The 18,688-nt window shown below is 41.0% G+C and overlaps 2 protein-coding genes across 2 annotated transcripts; both read left to right on the top strand.

Annotated features, from left to right (window-relative positions):
• The first annotated feature begins 734 nt into the window (after positions 1–734).
• Positions 735–1,439, top strand: LOC149277317 (exosomal polycystin-1-interacting protein-like). The gene has a single exon (XM_089503091.1). The coding sequence runs from the start codon at positions 735–737 to the stop codon at positions 1,437–1,439; it is 705 nt and encodes a 234-aa protein (XP_089359217.1).
• Positions 1,440–4,148: 2,709 nt separating this feature from the next.
• Positions 4,149–17,169, top strand: LOC149277316 (PAX3- and PAX7-binding protein 1-like). The gene is made up of 18 exons (XM_089503090.1): positions 4,149–4,434; positions 6,167–6,295; positions 7,123–7,296; positions 7,517–7,738; positions 7,956–8,059; positions 8,338–8,558; positions 9,460–9,649; positions 10,931–11,054; positions 12,575–12,677; positions 12,958–13,073; positions 13,732–13,931; positions 14,300–14,444; positions 14,915–15,036; positions 15,232–15,308; positions 15,688–15,754; positions 15,910–16,056; positions 16,398–16,552; positions 17,061–17,169. Exons 1-18 carry the CDS (start codon positions 4,149–4,151, stop codon positions 17,167–17,169), a joined length of 2,691 nt encoding a protein of 896 aa, XP_089359216.1.
• Positions 17,170–18,688: the final 1,519 nt, after the last annotated feature.

The following is an 18,688-nucleotide window of genomic DNA, read 5'->3' as shown; positions in this document are numbered from 1 at the left end:
CGTATACACGTGTATTTGAAAGACGCGTTAGTAATTAGCCCTGAGGTTTATTCACTAGCAGTGGCTGATCTTCCCAGTTATGCGTTATGAAGGATCAACCCCAGTGAGCCTCTGTTGGCCTTGATAATGCATAGTTCAATTATTGAGACTTCTTGAGCATCACCTGAATGATTGAAATAGACATTATGGAAGACCAGGGCAGCCATTTTCCAGGGGAAACTCGACACGGTCTGCCCTTCATAATGCATAGTTAAATAGATCAATTGAAACCTCAAGTCCACTGCAAGTCCCTCTTTAGTGAATATACAAATGAAAGCAGGCGTCTCCAAGCCGATGGCTTTCTGAATAAGCACGTCGTTCGAAACGCGTCGAGCCTTTGCTTCCTAATTTGGAGAATGAGTAGAATGATTTTTGTCTCTGCGACGAGTTTCTTGTTGGTTTTACCGAACTTGGATCACAATAAAAGATATATTTTATTGCATCACGCTGCCAACAGTGGCGTTTTGGCGGCCTACCTTTGTATATTTCCGTTAATTCAAGGGGATATGAGGTGTTGTTTGGTCTGAGCCTCTTTGATGGACACTTGGATTATCTATGGACTCGTATATATCTAGTGAATACACTGCTATGTGTTATATGTAGTGTGTTGAACTTGTCCTTCCTTGCTTCATGAACTCTTCATAACTCTTATCTACTCTTCTTTCTAGAACATGACCTAAAGCAGCGGGCGACATATGGAAACATGTTATGGGAAGGCTGAGAGATCCAGGAGACGGATATCAATGCCCTTCTACAGTTCTCATCCCTTTTTATTTGGCTTCCTGGGCTTCTGTATGCTTAAAAACCTTGTAAGCAGTCAAAACTACACCTTGATATTTGCCAGCGATCTCAACAACATTCGCAACTGCAGCTGTTCTACCCTCATCCGTGACTGTGACTATAGTCTGGCCAACCTGATGTGTAGCTGCAAAACTATCCTCTTCCAAAGGAATAGAACGCTGTCAAGTCTTGTCTATACGGGCGACCTGACGGTCTGGTTCCCCAACACGTCAACGCTCGGGCAACTGCTGAACTTTAGTCTTGTGAATGACCTAAAGATTTCGTTCTGCGGAGTCGCTCCTCTCCCCACTCAGTACTTGGCCATTCTGGACCTCAGACATCTTCGAGTGAAGACACATGGAGCGCCTGAGCAAAGTTTAACGATATATAACAATGAAGACGTTGTATCCAAAGACGCTGCCTGTACCGATTCCGGAGGAAGGAGATCGTCCCACCACATCTCCTATCTAGACACTTCTCTTTTTAATAGGAATACCTCGTTAAGGTCATATAGCGTTGAAGACGTTCCGAGCATAGCAGAGCACTTTCCGAACTTACCTTACCCCGGGACGGGCTCTGCCGCCATCAACGTGAGCTTTGTTGTGACGCTCATTTACTAATACGCGGGAAAAAACGTCGGGAGAAGGGCCAGACGATGAATTCAATGAAAATGTATTTTGAAATTGTATATTTTTCAATAAAGAATTATTGCCGGTGATCGTACTACTAGAGGTTTTGCAGTTGGCTACCCGGACAGAATTTACCTTATGAGGTTCCATCCATCGTTCTTTCTTGTTTTTGACCAATAACTTAGTGTGTCTGTGCCTTTTCTATCCACTTTTTTCCTGCATGTCTTACTTATAATTCACTTCAGTGCTTAATTTTAATCCCTATATGAGTATTTATTTACCACCCAATGGCATGAGAGTGTTATAGATAGAATGGGGAATAGAGAGCTTTTTTACCTAATGTTTGTTTAATCATAGTTTCATATTTTTTCATTTTGGTTTTTCAAAGATGGATAGGATTTTCTTGGGTCTGCCAGGTTATTGAGAAACAGCGAGTTGGCAGAGGGCAGCTATATATATATATATATATATATATATATATATATATATATATATATATATTTGAGCTTCTGAGGTTGTTCTAAGGCAGCTGCCCTTTTTCTCCCGTGGTTAAGTCAACCCTATAGAAGAAAAAGCCTTTTCTGCGAGTCGGCGGCCCGTATCATGGGAAGCTGGAAGTCCTTGCTGGTGGTATGAGCATTCACAAAAATCTTTTCAGGAAAGGCAATATTAACCTTATCCAAGGGGCCGGTTATAGGCCAGGAGCGTCCAACCTGTTGCCCTCCAGCTGCTGCAGGACTACATTTCCCATCCTCCTCAGCCAGCCCCTTAGCTGAAAGAGCATTATGGGAGATGTAGTCCTGCAGCAGCTGGAGGACCACAGATTGGACGCAGTAGGCAGTAGAGATAGTCCAGTCAGGAAATTTGTATGTGGATTGCAAACACACAATATAACTTCAAGCAGTGACCTGAAATCTTTAAATCAGATACATTGTGTTACTCTAAGCCAGAGATCGCCAACATGCAGCGCCTCTGTAGCTACTAATGAAATAGTTTACGAGCAATCAGAACTCTCCATATGAAATATTTTAACACAATTTACAAGGAAATACATGTTCAACATACATCTTAATCCCTAAAATGACACTTCTTTCCAAAATATTTTTTGTAGATCCCCAAATCATTCATTATCCTTCTACAGCGCTCCGGAATATTATGGCGCCATCGCTATAAATCAATAATAATAATTAATCCTAAGTAGATCTTATAAACGGAATGGTTTAGCACGCCAGCCTTTACATTAATAAGATACCGGGACTGCGGGGCCAATAAAAGCAGGAAAACATTTTACATTCTGTATCTCAAACAAATTGAATTTATTAGTGATAAATCTCCATAGGCTTTCACCAAGGGATAATTTACCTGACCTGATGTACTCATTATACAAACAAAATACCTTTGCCCAAAGAACATTCCAGTTACGTGCTTAACCTTACACCGAGTAAATCAAGTATGAGTGAGATTGTAAATTCTTCTGGTTATAAACATTCATCGGGCCGATATTTATCGGCGGGTACAGTAAATATGCAGTGAATGCTTCTGAATTTTTCGAAAGTCTTAAAACTAAGATCTGGAATCACGAGAAGATCATGAAGCTCCTCTCGGCTGACTCCCACGGGGGAAAATATGCACCAAGGATGTACGAGAAGCGAGGGCTGGTAGATTTCACCCTGTGGGGAAGGACAGCAAAAGCAACCAGTAATATAACGCCCCAAAATCATGTTCCATACATAAGGACCACACCAACATCGCCTTATAGCCAGTTACCCCCAACATTAGACAGTAGAAACCCACAGAAATGGCCCACGGCTGGATTTTGCCCCATTTTCAGAATGAATGGGCAGCTGGCCTGGACTGACCCTCTGGCACACCGGGCACATGACACCGCATACTTACCCTTACCCTCCAGATCAGGTTCTGCCGTGTGCTGTTACCAGCTAGATACAATGTGTAACGCGTGATCGGCCCTACTCTGGCCCTCATGGACAGATTCTGAGGATCACGCAGTCTAGACAGGAATGCTGATAAAAAAAATGTATGCACTTTCTATACGATCTCCCGCAGACTGATCCACAAAGCTACTGAATGAGGAGGCCGAGGTCTACTAAATCACGCAGTGTGAGGGACAATACGACAGGGGTCCATGCTGGCTGGACAGAAACCTCCATGAGTTATGGGGGCCGTGTTGAGTGTAAATTAAGTGGTTGAAGCAGACAGTCGGTGGCAGGAAAGTGCCCCCATTTAAATCAATAGGAGTGCTTTCTATATTTATTTCTTTCATTTGTATATGTTGGCTGGAGTGTTCCCTTTAAATAATACATCAGTTATACATAATTATGTACTAATTTAAACACACTTTCCAACTATCCAGCTGGATTAAATAAAGTTGGACACAAAATGATGCAGAATCTTTTCTGATGGTCACAGAATTACTATAATATAACTACTACTACTTTGTCTACATATTTGACACAATTTCATGAGTGTTTAGGGAAGCTGTCTTTCTGCAGTTGACCGCTAGATGGCTCTGTCTCTCGTTTGGAGTCACCAGCTGATTTCAGTCCGCCGCCTTTTGAGCCGCCGGCCGCTGGGTGTCGCTGTGACACACGCACCTCTCTAGCCCCCACTTCTTCCTGTTGTCGATGGTTTGGCGGCTGGTTTTGCTGCAGCTCCCGGCCTTCGGTGCGCTGCTCTCCCGACATGTTCCGTAAGATCCGCCGGGTGAATTTGAGGAAACGCAATGACTCGGAGGACGAGGAGCGGGACGCCGAGCAGCCTTTCCCGGGGATTTTTGACCAGCAGTCGGAACTTGGCATAGGCTCTGGTGAACACCAGACCATCATCCCCCTCATCGGCCCGGCCGACCCTCCGCAGTATGAGAACGGGCCCGTGTGCCAGGCTGCCAAACCTCGCAAGGAGGCCAAAGAGGTTAACCCGATCGTGACCAAGGCCAGCCTGCTTAGCTTCCAGGATGATGAAGAGGAAGGTAAGGCCCGCTGCTGAGTGGCCTATTCTGGGGTCATGTGTCTCATATATACAACTGACTGGGGTGCCTATCCCCCCCCCCGCACTGAGACAGCCATACATTTTCCATACATTATGGGATGTATTAACACATTGCGTGTCCCCTATACATGGCTAACCTGCCTGCTACTTGCAAAAATAGATCAAGCTATATTCAGAGACCGTCTTAAAGGTATTCTGACTCCAACAATGGGGTCTATTCACTAAAGGGGGAGTTGGCAGAGGACTTGTGGTTTGATGTTTTATTATGAAGGACTAACACTGGTGGGTTTCCCCAGCCAGAAGTCCTGAGCTGGCCCTGCACGGTGTATAGAGCAATAACCGACTAGACTGAAGAAGTCCAACAGTTTTGACCATAAATTATTCAGGGCAGGTTGAGCTCTTTCAGCAGCAGAAGCTCAAAGGTGTTGGGGATCCAAGATCATGGCGGCAAAGTGATAAAAAACCCACAATTGTCCCCCTTTAGTGAATAGACCCATGTGTGCATCCATACATTAATCGCATACCCTCTAAACATCAGCGGTGTGGGCTCAGGTTGGAAGGGAACATGGCCGTGGCAGGCTATTTAAGAAGATCTGAGCCCATCCCGGGTATTGATCTATACCGGGAAAAGAAACACTTGATTTCCTGCAATGTTTCTTCCAAATGAAGCATTTTATTTGTTGCCTTGGAGAGCGTTGCGGGGCTTGTGACCCACGAGGGCAGGATCTGCTATGTGATAATCCCCAGACCTGTTTAAACTGTTACCAGAAAATCTTATTATTTAATTTAATAATACGGGATAATGAGAGTTTGAAAGGCATTTTTGGGTGCGCGGGGAGGACCTCTCATTTCCAGATGGGTGATTGACGCTGTTTCGTACAGGAATGAAACCGATACGGTGGGATTGCCCCACGGCTAACAAATGCGTACTTCCACAAATAGTAGCCTAGGTCTTTCTTTCAAGCCAAAATTACTGTCCATCACGGCCAACCTCTTCTACCTATCCTTCCTGCTTATGATCCAAAAGAAGACACAAAAAAGCCCCAATTGTTATTACCAACATTTTGCCATTTAGTGGGGAAAAATTCCTTCTCGACTCCGAAAGACAATCCGATTTCTCCTTTAAGAAGCTCTAAAATATTAATGTTTTATTTTTATAGCCTTGTATGTTCTGGTTTTCTAAGAAAATATACGGACCCTTTTTGAAGGCATCCATTGTATATGATGTTTGTTAAAATCTGTCCACCCCACTCACTGGGGCAAGAAGCACATATATCCTTATATACATTGAATAAAGAATACATATTACGCTACTTTGTAAGCACCAAGGTCTCATTAGACTCCGGAGTGGTTTTGCGGAGCTAGTGCTGGAGCAGACTGGCAGAAATTAATTTTTTAGAGTTACTTATGATTGCTTATACAATACTGGGTTGGTTCTATTAAAATGTGCCAGTTTGTTTATGTGTCAGGTTATGATAAAGAGCCTTAACCATCTTATTTGTTGCTTGGCAGGTGTATTGCGCTCTAAAGGGGGAACGAAAATGTCTCTTCTCTCGTCCTCTAGATATCGGATTCCGTCTCCCGTCACGCGTACTTTGTAACTTTTTTGTTGCACTGATGTGTTTAGATGCGGATACTTGGAAGCCGTACATGAATACTTTACCGAGCTGCCGTTTTGCCCTTTTCCTAAATCTAAATGTTTTTTTCACCAGCGGAAGAAGAGGTTTTTAAAGTGAAGAAGTCCAATTACAGCAAGAAAATAGTCAAGCTTCTGAAAAAGGAATATAAAGAAGACCAAGAGAAATCAAAACCGAAATCTGAATTCCTTCTCGCGCTTGATGGTAAGTCATCGTGTTGCTGGAAGGCTTGTAAATGTGTAGGCAGCCCTTCAGCTGTTTGTCAGAAGAAATCCCATCACTCCTAGTCAGGGAAGGTTTAATGCAGCCTGAGAACCGCCGTGGCATCATAGACTGCCCGTCACTTATTTAAGGTTTTATTTGCTAATGCAGGAGTTTGTGGGAAAGTTTATGAATACACTTCTTGGAGTATAATAATTTGTGTCGGTACATTAATATTTGGACAAAATACAGTATATTACAAAATAAATGTACACGTGTTTGTGTAATCCAGTGTTATAGTTTGGAGTTTACACAAGGGTCTATGCCAGGGGTTCTCAAACTGCGGCCCTCCAGCTGCTGCAGGACTACATCTCCCATACTCCTCAGCCAGCCCCTTAGCTGAAGGAGCATTATGGGAGATGTAGTCCTGCAGCAGCTGGAGGGCCGCAGTTTGAGAACCCCTGGTCTATACCCTCTGTTTAAAAGAGAGAGCTGTATGTAGCCTGTGCTCTGCTCTGTATGATGGTCTGTAGGTTAAATCTAATTTTATTTCAAGCTGCAGATGCCCCAATTCTTATTTAGCTTCATGTTATTGTGTGTGTTTTCCCTTTATTATTCCATGTTGAATATTGAACATCAGTTTAACAGTTTTCTTGCATTTCTGGCGCTGATTTAATGAAGTAATTTGAAAATAAGTTTCTAGATGCATAGGTCTAAACCGATAAGATTTTAATCATTTTAACAAGTTTTGGAATGAAATGAAATGTGCTAATAAGCCCTCGAAGGACCGTAGTCTGTGTACAAAATCAAGGCTTTTTCTCCCTTTCTAGGTGTTAACTCTGTTAACAAGTCATCAGCCGTTAAAGATGGTAACCAGGAGGACGCTGCAAATAACAGTGACCTTGGCGAAGAAGAGATGGAAGTTGAAAGTGAAAAAGAGGATGAGAAACCCAAAGCTGGATCCTTTACGAACCCACTTTCCTCTCTCAACGTTCTCCGCCCAGGTATTATTGATTTATACAGCAGACCCATCAAATTGCGCAGCACCTAATGGTTTGAAACAAAAAGCTTGCAATATAGAAGATATTAAGCCGACATTACGAAAGCATAGCATTGCCGTTGGTACATCAGATGTGTGATGTAGATGAGTGGATAATTTTTTTATTTTTTTTTTTCTGTGATATTGGAATTTTTACTTGTTATAATAGTCATTTATTGATGTAGGAGAAATTCCGGATGCAGCTTTCATCCACGCTGCCCGTAAAAAGAGACAGATGGCCCGTGAACTGGGTGACTTCCCGTCTCATGAAGCAGACGGTGGTAAGAGCCGCTTGGTACGTGAGGATGAAAATGATGCCAGTGACGATGAAGATGACGATGAAAAGAGACGTATCGTATTTTCTGTTCGAGAAAAATCACAAAGGCAGAAGATCGCAGAGGAAATTGGTAGGTTCTTTACATGGTCTATTTTTTCTGGCTTATGGTATTTAAACTGTCCTGTTAAATATGACTATTAACCGTTTACTGCATAAACGGCAGAATCAAGTTAAGTCTGTGATGACGTTCTCTGTTCCAACCTGCACTGGTCGGTGGGGTGGTATATTTTGTTTTAAGTACACCGTACCCACTTTTTTTCTTTCTTTCTATTTCTGTCTTTGACTAGGTATTGAGGGGAGTGATGACGAAGCTTTAGCAACAGGAGAACAAGACGAAGAAATCAGCCGATGGGAACAAGAACAGATAAGAAAGGGAATAAGTATACCCCAGGCAAGTGTTTCCGATCATCATACTTACACTGGTGTTTTGAAGTCCTCATTGGTCAGGATCTTGGCTGCCTTTAGGAAACTGAGACATTTTGGGTGATTTTTTTTTTTTTCTGTATTTTGGGAAATATTTGTAAAGAGCAATTATGGTGCAGGACTGAGTGTTTTAAATTACTGCATCATCATACTTGTGAGCTGTGATGGTACCAAGGCTTATAATGTGTTTATAAATATATATGTGATATATAAGTGGGAATCTATCTATTTTTTTCATCGTTTCAGGTTCAAGCGCCGCAGCCTGCAGAAGCAAATAATTTGTTCTATGCAACCGCTTACCAGGGAATTCCTTACGGTTCCTCCTATGCTGTTCCTTACTCTTACACTGCTTATGGATCCAATGAGACAAAATCTCAAAAAACAGATAATTCAGTCTCTTTCAAAACTCCCAGTAATGAGATGACTCCTGTTACTATTGATTTGGTAAAGAAACAGCTTAAAGACAGGTAGGGCAGACTAACTTTCTTTTTGGGGAGTACCAAAGCAGTCCGCCAGCTTTCTGTTCCCACTGGCTCTTAAAATGGGGCCCGGGAACATTAATGCTACTGTGTTACGACAATGAACTCTTGAAGAACACGGACGGAAGCAAGAATTAAGCAATTACCATGGAAACTATAGGAGCCTAGTGAATTGAGATTGCGTTCTTTGCCAGGAGCACAGGGCTGTGTTAGTGCAACATTCTGGACAGTTACACGTTGAGGCCAAAATTTTATGAACAAAAGATGACTTTGAGGTCACAGAAATTAAACCACAGGTATCGAGGTGCAAAAGTGAATGTCATTTTTAATAAAGCCGTTCTACTGAGTTTAAGCAGAAACGGAAAAGAAAACAAAAATTAGCTGTGTTCTATCCCCTTGCTAGGATTGGTTTTACAGATTTAGTTGGATTTATCAGATTCTGACTTGGTTCTTTGATGTGTAATAAGGTTCGTAGCCCCTACCAGTGGGCGCTCCTGAGGGATCTAACTTTAATTTGCAAAGCTGAACATTTACATAGAAAATGTATTTGAATTTCCTTTCTGGTTTTTTTTGCAACTGTTGTGAGATCGATATCTAGTATTTATCTAATATCCGGTTATGTTGAGTTTTGCTGGAAAATAGAAGCTTGTGCACCTAAAACAAGCCTCTATTCTTTAATATTAGTTTAAGTGATCCTTTATAAGATGATCACAGTGATTCTAAAATATTTATACTTGTGTGTGCGCGACCAACACGATGGGGCTATAGTTTGGATTGGCCTAAATCCAATAAAGCCACAAGATTAAAGATGGCTTTACCTAAAAGCTTCCTTAGATGTACAGCTTTATAACATTTCTTTTTTTTTTTTTTTTTTTCGTCCCAAATATAGGTTGGATGCAATGAAAGAAACTCACAAAGCAAACCGTGAACTGTATGAGAAACACCAACAAAGCAAGCAAGACTCCTCCAATTCGATAATACGCTTGGAAGGGTGTGCAGGGGGTAACGGTGAACGGTACCAATTTTTGCAAGAAATGCGAGGGTATGTCCAAGACTTGCTTGAGTGTTTCCGTGAAAAGGTAAGAATGCAGCATCATTTGTCTTCTATGTCCACCAAGAAAAGATTTTGGCTTTTAAACTTTATTTTGCTAACTATAACAATGGACACAAATAGAATTTTGTTTTCTAACAGGTAGCACATGAACCTATAAAGTATAATAAATAACAGGATTATTTTTCTTATTGTTCGGTTTTTGGCATGCGGGCCGGGACCTGCTTACCTTTTTAAATCTATTTGGCCCGTGCAATGTGAAAAGCGCTGCATGAATTGTTGACACTGCTATTACAGTATAAACCTCCTCTCATCCAAGGGCTTTGGGCACGATCTATATATATATATATATATATATATATATATATATATATATATATATATATATATATATATATATATATATATATATATATATATATATAATTGAGCATTAGAAAATACCCAGCAAAGATCAGTGACGACCACATTAATGTGCTTTTATATATGTAGAGTGTATATTGTAGGTGATCCGTACTCAGGATGAGTAGGTCTGCCTTGCGGAGAATTCCCTAGGCAGCCTGGTAATTATAGCTCTTATTCACCCAGTCGCTTGCCGAGAGAGTGTAGGGTGAAATACGGTATCCTCCGCTCCCGCTTTCCCACCCAGCGTAAATATTCCAGTCGTCTGCCTGGCGCCTTCCCCCCCCCGGCACCCTGCTGTGAGATGTATGGATGTACAGAAAACGAGGTTCCCTGGGTCTCCCTAGTGGGGCGACCCTGGACGTCTCTCATGATTGCCCCAAAATGTCATATCGATCGGAGGCTTAATGAGGGAGCGACAGCCGCTCAAAGCTTTTGAGGGCCGCAAACCTGCCCGAGAGTTCCAGGGCAGTCCTGTTCTCTTGCGGGCGGTTATAAATTGCAGGAGCGAACTCTGCTGTAGATCCCAACATTTTGTTGTGGCCTTTGGTTCGTTATGCCCATTACAAATTCAATCATACCAACAGAGCGTAAAAACTGTCTATATGTTGTCGTGGAAGTCAGCCCAAATACCAGATTCGAAACACGTTAGAGGAAAAAGCAGAATAAGCAGGCGGGCGGTTAGGGTGTGAGGTTCTCAGAGCATGAAACGGATTATGAAAGTAGTAGGGAACCATATCTGGAGATCTATATTATTAACCTGGACAACATTTAGGCATGCTCTGTTGGTGTATTTAAACTTTCCTTTTCAGGTCTACAGGGTTCCTCAATTCGCTTGGAATAACTTGCCCCGATGAGCCCAAACGCACCAAGCTGGGGTATTACGAGTATTGTTGTATTTTTTCAGGTGCCTCTGATTAACGAGCTGGAATCCGCAATGACCCAGCTATACAAACAGCGCGCTGTCCGCCTTGTCCAAAGACGACAAGATGATATTAAAGATGAATCTTCGGAGTTTTCAAGCCATTCAAGTCAGTCCATCTTGAAGGTTTTTATTATTCATTAAACACCCTCGCTTGCCCAAGATGCACCTTAACATGCACCATTCTATTATGTTTCTGTGCATTAAGAAAAAAAGTTCTAACATCTAGCTTGTAAAAAAAAAACCACAGGCTTGGGGGGGCTTCATTGTTTTTTACATTATTCAGTTACAACATCTATAAACTGGTTGGGTAAAGCAGTTTATTTTGGGTACAGCAAGCTTTATGGGAGTTTCAATTTTATATCTATGGAATCTATCGTTAGATAATACATCGTTCCTGTCTGGGTAAAAAAATTCGAATCTAATCAGCTTTGTTAAAAATGGGGCGAAGCGATAAGATCCCTACTTATAAAGGTTTAATATTGCAAGGTCCCTCCAGTTTGAGATGGCCCTGTATAATGCATAATTTAGTGTGTAAGGAGACTTTAAAGTGATCTCATTAATTTAGCTATGCATTGTAGAGGGCCGGCCAAGCTGTTCCTGCAGCAGAAACGTACTAGGGTTGGACCTTCTCAATGTATAGTGATGCCGACGAAACATAACTCAGCAGATGTTCCCCTATAAAGACCCCTCTGTCATCAACACTGCCGTAACATAAGGAAAATGTACAAAATGCAAGCAGATTCCCTCTCTAACGAAGTGTTAGCGGGTGAATTTGTTTTAATGGGAACCCGCTGATGATTCCTCTCCTAGGGACAGGTTTCTTAGTAAAGTAGCAGTGACTAGCTTCATAATCTAGCTCGATTCCATTAAATAAGTGTAGAAAATAGAGAATAAACCCAGCACTATGTAAAAAAAAAAAAAACCACTAATGAGCGTATGAGGCTTTACGCCTGCTAAGATTAGAGGGTTTTATACGTTCACATGGGGTGACCCCCTCTAATTACCAGGTCACTGTTCGCTGCCGTAAGGAAGGAGGTCTGAAATCTCGCGTAGGTTTAATTGTTCTTTATGATACATAAACGTTAAATCCTACCACATGTTCCATATGTCTCATTAACTATTTCACAACCATGCCAAACAAAGCAGTGGTTTGCTTTGCTTTTTTTTTTCTTCTGATTCTTATTCTAACAATAAATGTCTTAAACTATTCTGTATAGAGTGTAAGAAAGAACTTCTCCCGTACTCAAGGGGTAGAGTCGCTCCTTTGGGATGCGTATGTTTTCACGGTCGCTTGTACTTTATTCTTAGACTAAAGTCTACGCAGATCAGCATAGCATATGAACTTTGTTTTGACCTGGTATAGACTTAAGGTGCCCCTGAAATCTGTTTAAAGACCACAAATTAAAGTGTGTTTGTATAGCGCATGGTGAGGTTGTGTCTGTGCTTTCTACTGCCTTGAGTTGATTTTGAAGAATACTTATGTTGGTATCATCATTGATCGCTACCAAAGATTGGGTTGATCTCACAAGCCATGATAGGGAAGATGGTGGGTTAGGTTTGTGTACATGATGGGCATATCTGTCATTAAACGTTTGACACTAGATTATATGGTATATGTTGCTTCAGGTAAAGCAGTGATGGCTCCAAATCTGGACTCGTTTGGGCGAGATCGAGCACTGTATCAAGAGCATGCCAAACAGCGGAGGATAGCGGAGAGAGAAGCCCGAAGGTACTGCTGGATTCTTTATTTATGGATTGATTTGTTTAAGCGATTAGTGAATCAAACTCCATCCTTCATGAAATCAGTTTTAGTGAGAACCATTGCCCATCTTAACAGGGCGGCTATAGGTGGAAGCCATTGTCTTTGGCATAGTCTTCTGCAGACACAGACATTTGTATTGAATTTTTCTGATGGCTGTGTTTGTGGATTGAACCTGTTGTGACTCTTTAGGCTGCATCGCCTGTCTTCACGTTTCGGTGCTAAAACATCATTTTGTTACATATCACAGAGCACGCAGACGGCAGGCCAGAGAAGTAACTGGCAAGATGTCTGAGCATCTTGAAGGTCTTTCCAGCGATGATGAGGAAACCTCAACTGACATTACCAACTTTGACATGGAAAAAGGTTAGCCTTTGTTTGGAGCAATTTACCATATTATTATTATTATTTATTGTTTTATATAGCGCCATCGACTTCCGTAGCGCTGTACAATGGGAAGACAGGACATAACAAGTTTTTTTTTTTTTTTAATTTTTTTTCTTCATGATGGCTGCATCTGAGCTCATCTGATGGAAGAGGCTAACTTAAGTACAATTCCTATAAAAAAAATAAATCAATAGAATAATGCTGCTGATCCAGCAATTTTTTTTCTTGCTAAAAATAAAACTAATCATCTTCCATCACGCTCTTATAAAATAGACATAAATCCAAGGGCTCAATTTTAGATAAGTTAACGATTAAAAATGCCATCTTGTTGCCCGTGTAGGGCTATCTATTTTATAGCATGCAAAAAAAAAACATGGCAGTCCCTTCAAAATGTATATTTACTGCAGCTGGATAAAGTCTTTCAACTTGTGCCTTTTGTATAAATCTTGCACTTTGTTTTTATATTTTATAACTTAACATACATTTTAATGCTGGCCCCAAATTTAATAGCACCTACCTCTGCTTTGCTTTTTAGTTGTTCTGGGTGAAATGATTGTGTTGTAGGTACAAAATTAAAATGTTCCACTAATGGGTGTTTACAAAATGTATATAATTTTATTTATTTTTATTTTTTTAGATCGGATTTTTAAAGAGTCCTCTAAAGTGTTTGAAGATACTTTGGAAAATTTTCATTCTATTGACTGCATCAAAGATCAGTTCGAAACATGGCGTACTAATTACTATAATAGTTACAAAGATGCCTATATTGGCCTTTGTTTGCCAAAACTACTAAATCCGCTAATACGACTTCAAATGTTAACGTGGAATCCACTGGAGGTAGGTTGTTATAATTATAACCTATTGTATTGTTTATTATAGTAATAAAAAATCTCCGTGTCATTTTAATGATGCTGATCCAGTTTGAAATACCGCCCTATGATATCAGCCTCTTTGCCCCCAAAATGAATGAACTTGGTTTGTCATGAGAAGTCAAAAGCATGAGGACTGGTTCATCATCGGTCAGTCCAGTCATCAGTTTAGACGCCCATGCGGGTGTCGAGCCTCCTTTCAGACACCAAACCCTGTAGTCCATGGAAATCCATCTGAAATTGTCATGTATCATAAAGCGATGGCTGGACTGTTCGTTAAACGTTAATCGGCTTTTTTTCCCCCAAAATAAACTGTGCCGTTGTTTTCCCCTGTAGATAAACTGCCGTGACTTTGAAGGCATGAAGTGGTTCGAGTCTTTAGTTTTTTACGGATGTGAAGAGAGAGAGAATGACAAGGAAGACGCCGATGTTGCTCTGCTGCCTTCCATTGTTGAAAAAATAATTCTTCCCAGATTAGCAGGTGCGTAATTTAAGATATTCTATCTGGTATCGATACTGCGTCTGGTAGCTTGCATATAACGTCGGCACACTTTATAAAAGTGGACGCCTGCTTCTATAATAACGAGAGTTTTCCAATACTTATTTCGGGTAAGAACTTGCCAAGTATGTTTGCCCATTTTTGGGAAAGTTTATAATGACAGCTTACATGGTTTTACCGTCATTCCTACTATAGTCTTTTTTCGTAACTTAAACAAATAAGTAAGGAAATAAATGTAATGATCAAAAGAATTCAAATGATCAAAATGAATTTTTATTTTACATGATAGGTCTCTTTGAACCTGGAGCCCGTGCATTTTTCTTGCTCAGTCTATTAACTGGCAGCTGTAGCTTCCGTTGGAGACATACATCGGTCTAGTTTTAGAGAATAAACTATATTTTTGCATTTGTCGAATCCGTATGACACTCCAATTTGTTTTCTATCCCTGCTAGTCATCGCTGAAAATGTGTGGGACCCCTTTTCAACAACCCAAACCAGCAGGCTGGTGGCGGTGTTTCAGAAACTAATTAATGGATATCCTACCGTTGTAAACTCTGAAAACAAAGCCACAGAGGTGAGTTAAACTACACTTCTTGTAGATTTTTATTTTTTTTTTAGCTGGTCAATGGTGGGTATTAGTGGCTTTTACTTAACTTTAAAACATAGTTAACCTCTACTACTTCTGCTGAGAAGCGTTTCCCTTTATCTACCACCCTCTCAGCAAACTTTCTTAAACTACCCTCTAGGTTAATATTATTTTTTCCCCCAGGCTCTGCTCAGGGCGTTGCTGGTAAGGATGCGACGGACATTAGATGATGACGTTTTTATGCCGTTATATCCCAAAAAGTAAGTAGGTCGCCTCCTACAGATATATTATGGCTATTGTGGATGTATGTAGTTTCTTTAATCTTAACTAAATGTAGTAAATTATGGGCCCAGATGGTGTAGTGGGTAATGTCTGTGGACAAATCAAACATTCTGACATCTTTAAACTACTGCTGGGTGGTCGCCAATCTATAAATATTATTATAAAAATTTTAAAAAACACTCTCGTCCTCCTTATTAAGATATGAATATGTTTTGTAACAATCATAATGACTGGGGAAGACTCTGATTTCATTGATTATGTAAGTTGGGCAAATGCCAGCAACCAATAGCAAGTATTAAGAATTCTTTCTACTAACCATTATTGGCGTTGTACATAAAAATCTATTTTCATTCTTAGCGTTATAGAAAATAAGAACTCCGGGCCCTGCGTGTTTTTCCAGCGCCAGTTTTGGTCGTCAACAAAGGTAATCTAAACATGTTTTCTCTTCAATCGGACCGTAAATGTGCACCGCGGGTTTGAACAGTGGCTCCAATAAACCCAGTCTGTAAATCCATGAATCGTTCCGAATGCCCTGCGATAGGCGATAAGAGGTTTGATTGCATCAATGTTTGCTTTCAGTTACTAGGAAACTTCTTAAAATGGTACGGAATCCTTTCCAACAAGACGTTGCAGGAGTTGGCACTCGACGGGCTGCTGAACAGATACATCCTGATGGCTTTTCAGAACAATGAGAACGGAGGGGATACTCTTAAAAAGGCCCAAAGTGTGAGCATTAAAAAAAACTTTCATCGATAAACTGGAATATCTCCGAGCTTGAATAACCCGACACTTCACCCGTAGGCTGCGTTACCTTTAACATCAGCTTTCCTTATGTACTTTCCCGTATCAAACATTAACATCTGAACATTCTGTGCGCTTTGCTGCCAAAAGTATGTGTATATGTGTCTGAATACACACACACATATATATATATATATATATATATATATATATATATATATTTATTAGAGGTGATATATATATATTGGTGACAGAGGGCACATATACAATATTTTAGCATCTGTTGGAACTTGCCTGGTAACAGGTTTTTGTTTTTTTTATTTCAGGTAATTGCTTGTTTTCCAAAGCAGTGGTTCTCAAATCTTAAAGGAGGCAAAACCATTCCACAACTGGAAAATTTAGTCCGATATCTGTCTCACCTGGCCGGTGTGATTTACCGGAATAACATCGGGTGCTCGGATGTGGAGAAAAGAAACGCAAGGTAAGCTTGGCCTCCGGTGGGTGCACACGGAATCTTTCCTGATTCTGGGCTCGGGGGGGGGGGCGACCGGCAGCCCTACTATTCTGTGGAAAAGTATGTTTAGTGCCGGGCAGGTATAGCCGCTATATAGCAGATATATAGTTGGCATCCTAAACTTAGTTTGCTTGCTCCATATTGCCTCTGTTGAAGTCAAGGCAGACCTCAGGCGTTTGTTCGCTCGTCCAGGCAGCCTGCTGTTCAAACCCAGAATGCTGTAATGTACAGAATGCGGGTTGGCGCACAACAATCTATAGGTGAAAAGGGACGCTTTGCCATTTTTCAATGTGCTTTAAGCTAGTGTTGCGAGTGGAAGGATTAGACCCAACGCATACAGCGGCAGATGGCCTCTAATGACCCTCGTTTATAGGCTTGGAAACGACGTAGAGCACGTCGATACCCTCTGACACTTCCGATTTTTTTAGTATTTTCTTCCGTGCTCGCTGTATCATTTATCTATTTCTTGTTTCAGGGACCAAATCAGGCAGATTGTGAAATTACTAGCGAGTATCCGAGCGCTGGAAAACGCTGCCTCCGTGGCCAACGACTACAACGCGAAAGACGTCAAAGCTCCATCATAAACTAAAGAACCTTGAGAGAGACCGCGGTGTAAATGCGTTCCCTTGTGGTCTCGTTGTAAATTATGTAAAGTTTCTTAAACTGTAAAGTGGTGAATGCAGGGGTTTCCCTAAAATGTCGAGATTGCTGGTCTTAATTTTTTTTTTTTTTTTATTTAAAAACAAACTCACAGCTACTATTAGCGAGATGAGCCGCTTTGTGAATGATGTTTGTATGTGAGGGACACCATCCGCCGGGCAGCTAAATGAGCCGCGTAGCATCGGTCATAGTATCTCATATTGGTATCGCGGATGTTTGAAGGGCCGTGCAGCTGAAGAAGACACTGGAATGATTGACATTTGGAGAATGATTAACCATAAATACATCAGACGGATTTTGTCCTTTTAATAGTTTACTATTTGCATGAGTTAAGTCCTGTATCAGGGCAATTTCTTTGAGGAATTTCTTCTCCTGAATGAAATCACTTCCTCGCGTTGCTGATGTTGTCCCCGTTTTCAGTTTGGTCTCTTGGATTCTGTACATTATTATTCCTCACGTGTCTGTTTTATTTTTGAATTGGCTTCCTCTTGTGTAAAGTCAATAACTGAATCGAGTGCACACACGCTAACTCCTGGATGTTTTCTGAATTGTATCCGGTATAAATAAATTTCATAGATTGGTTTTGCAATTAACTGAGTGCTCCCTCATTGCTCATATTTTTTTTTTTATTTTTTTTTACGGTATAAATATATAGATTTTTCTATCAGAACTACTTTTGAAAATCAGATCGAGGCTTTTACATTGAAAACGGTAAATGGTTTTAAAAAATGAATTTTGAAAATGTGTTGCTGGCGGTTCTTACACTGGCAAAACAGTAAATAGAAACATCAATGACTTTATGATGCAGACATGGCTAAAAAACATTTGAAAAGAAAGACACATGTTTAAAGGGGAAGTCCTATGGGAAAATTTAACTCCCTTTATCTGCAGACCTGGAGGCGGCCATTGTTGTCAGTCATGTGATATTTTACATGACTTTCCCTGCACAATCACCACACTGAGCTGATTCTTTATGGCAGTGCTCACTAAGTCTGTTCCTTCATAGCCTTTCATTAGTCAGAGTGTCTGGATGGGTGATTAAGACTGAGTCGCTCTGTTGTTTCCCATAGGTGGTATAAGGAGTCAGGTGTTCACTATATTTGTGCTTCAAGAACTGATTGGCGGCTTAAAGTCAATGGGAGCTCTTGCTGCACATGGCGTGGTGTGAATAGACCGCCGTCCGCAGTGTTCGCTGAGCTCACGGAAAGCGTATTGCGCGCTGGGGAACGTACATATCCTGCACGCAGAATAGTTGGGGGTGACGGGGCGAATGCCTATGGGGGGGGATCCTGGAGAATCCATGCATTCGTAAACAGCTGCCACAAACATTTAAAGGGACCTCACAGCTACCATGTGCTTTGAAAGGAACACGATGGCTGGAGCGTACCTTTAAGGCTGCCCCTGCATATACATTAATACAGAGGGGGCAGAAGTCTTGATAAT

This window comes from Sceloporus occidentalis, unplaced genomic scaffold (genome assembly GCF_023333645.1).
Source record: "Sceloporus occidentalis isolate IW3139 unplaced genomic scaffold, rSceOcc1.0.p SCAF_219, whole genome shotgun sequence".
Lineage (NCBI taxonomy): Eukaryota > Metazoa > Chordata > Lepidosauria > Squamata > Phrynosomatidae > Sceloporus > Sceloporus occidentalis.
This window is presented reverse-complemented; position numbering and strand designations above follow the sequence as displayed.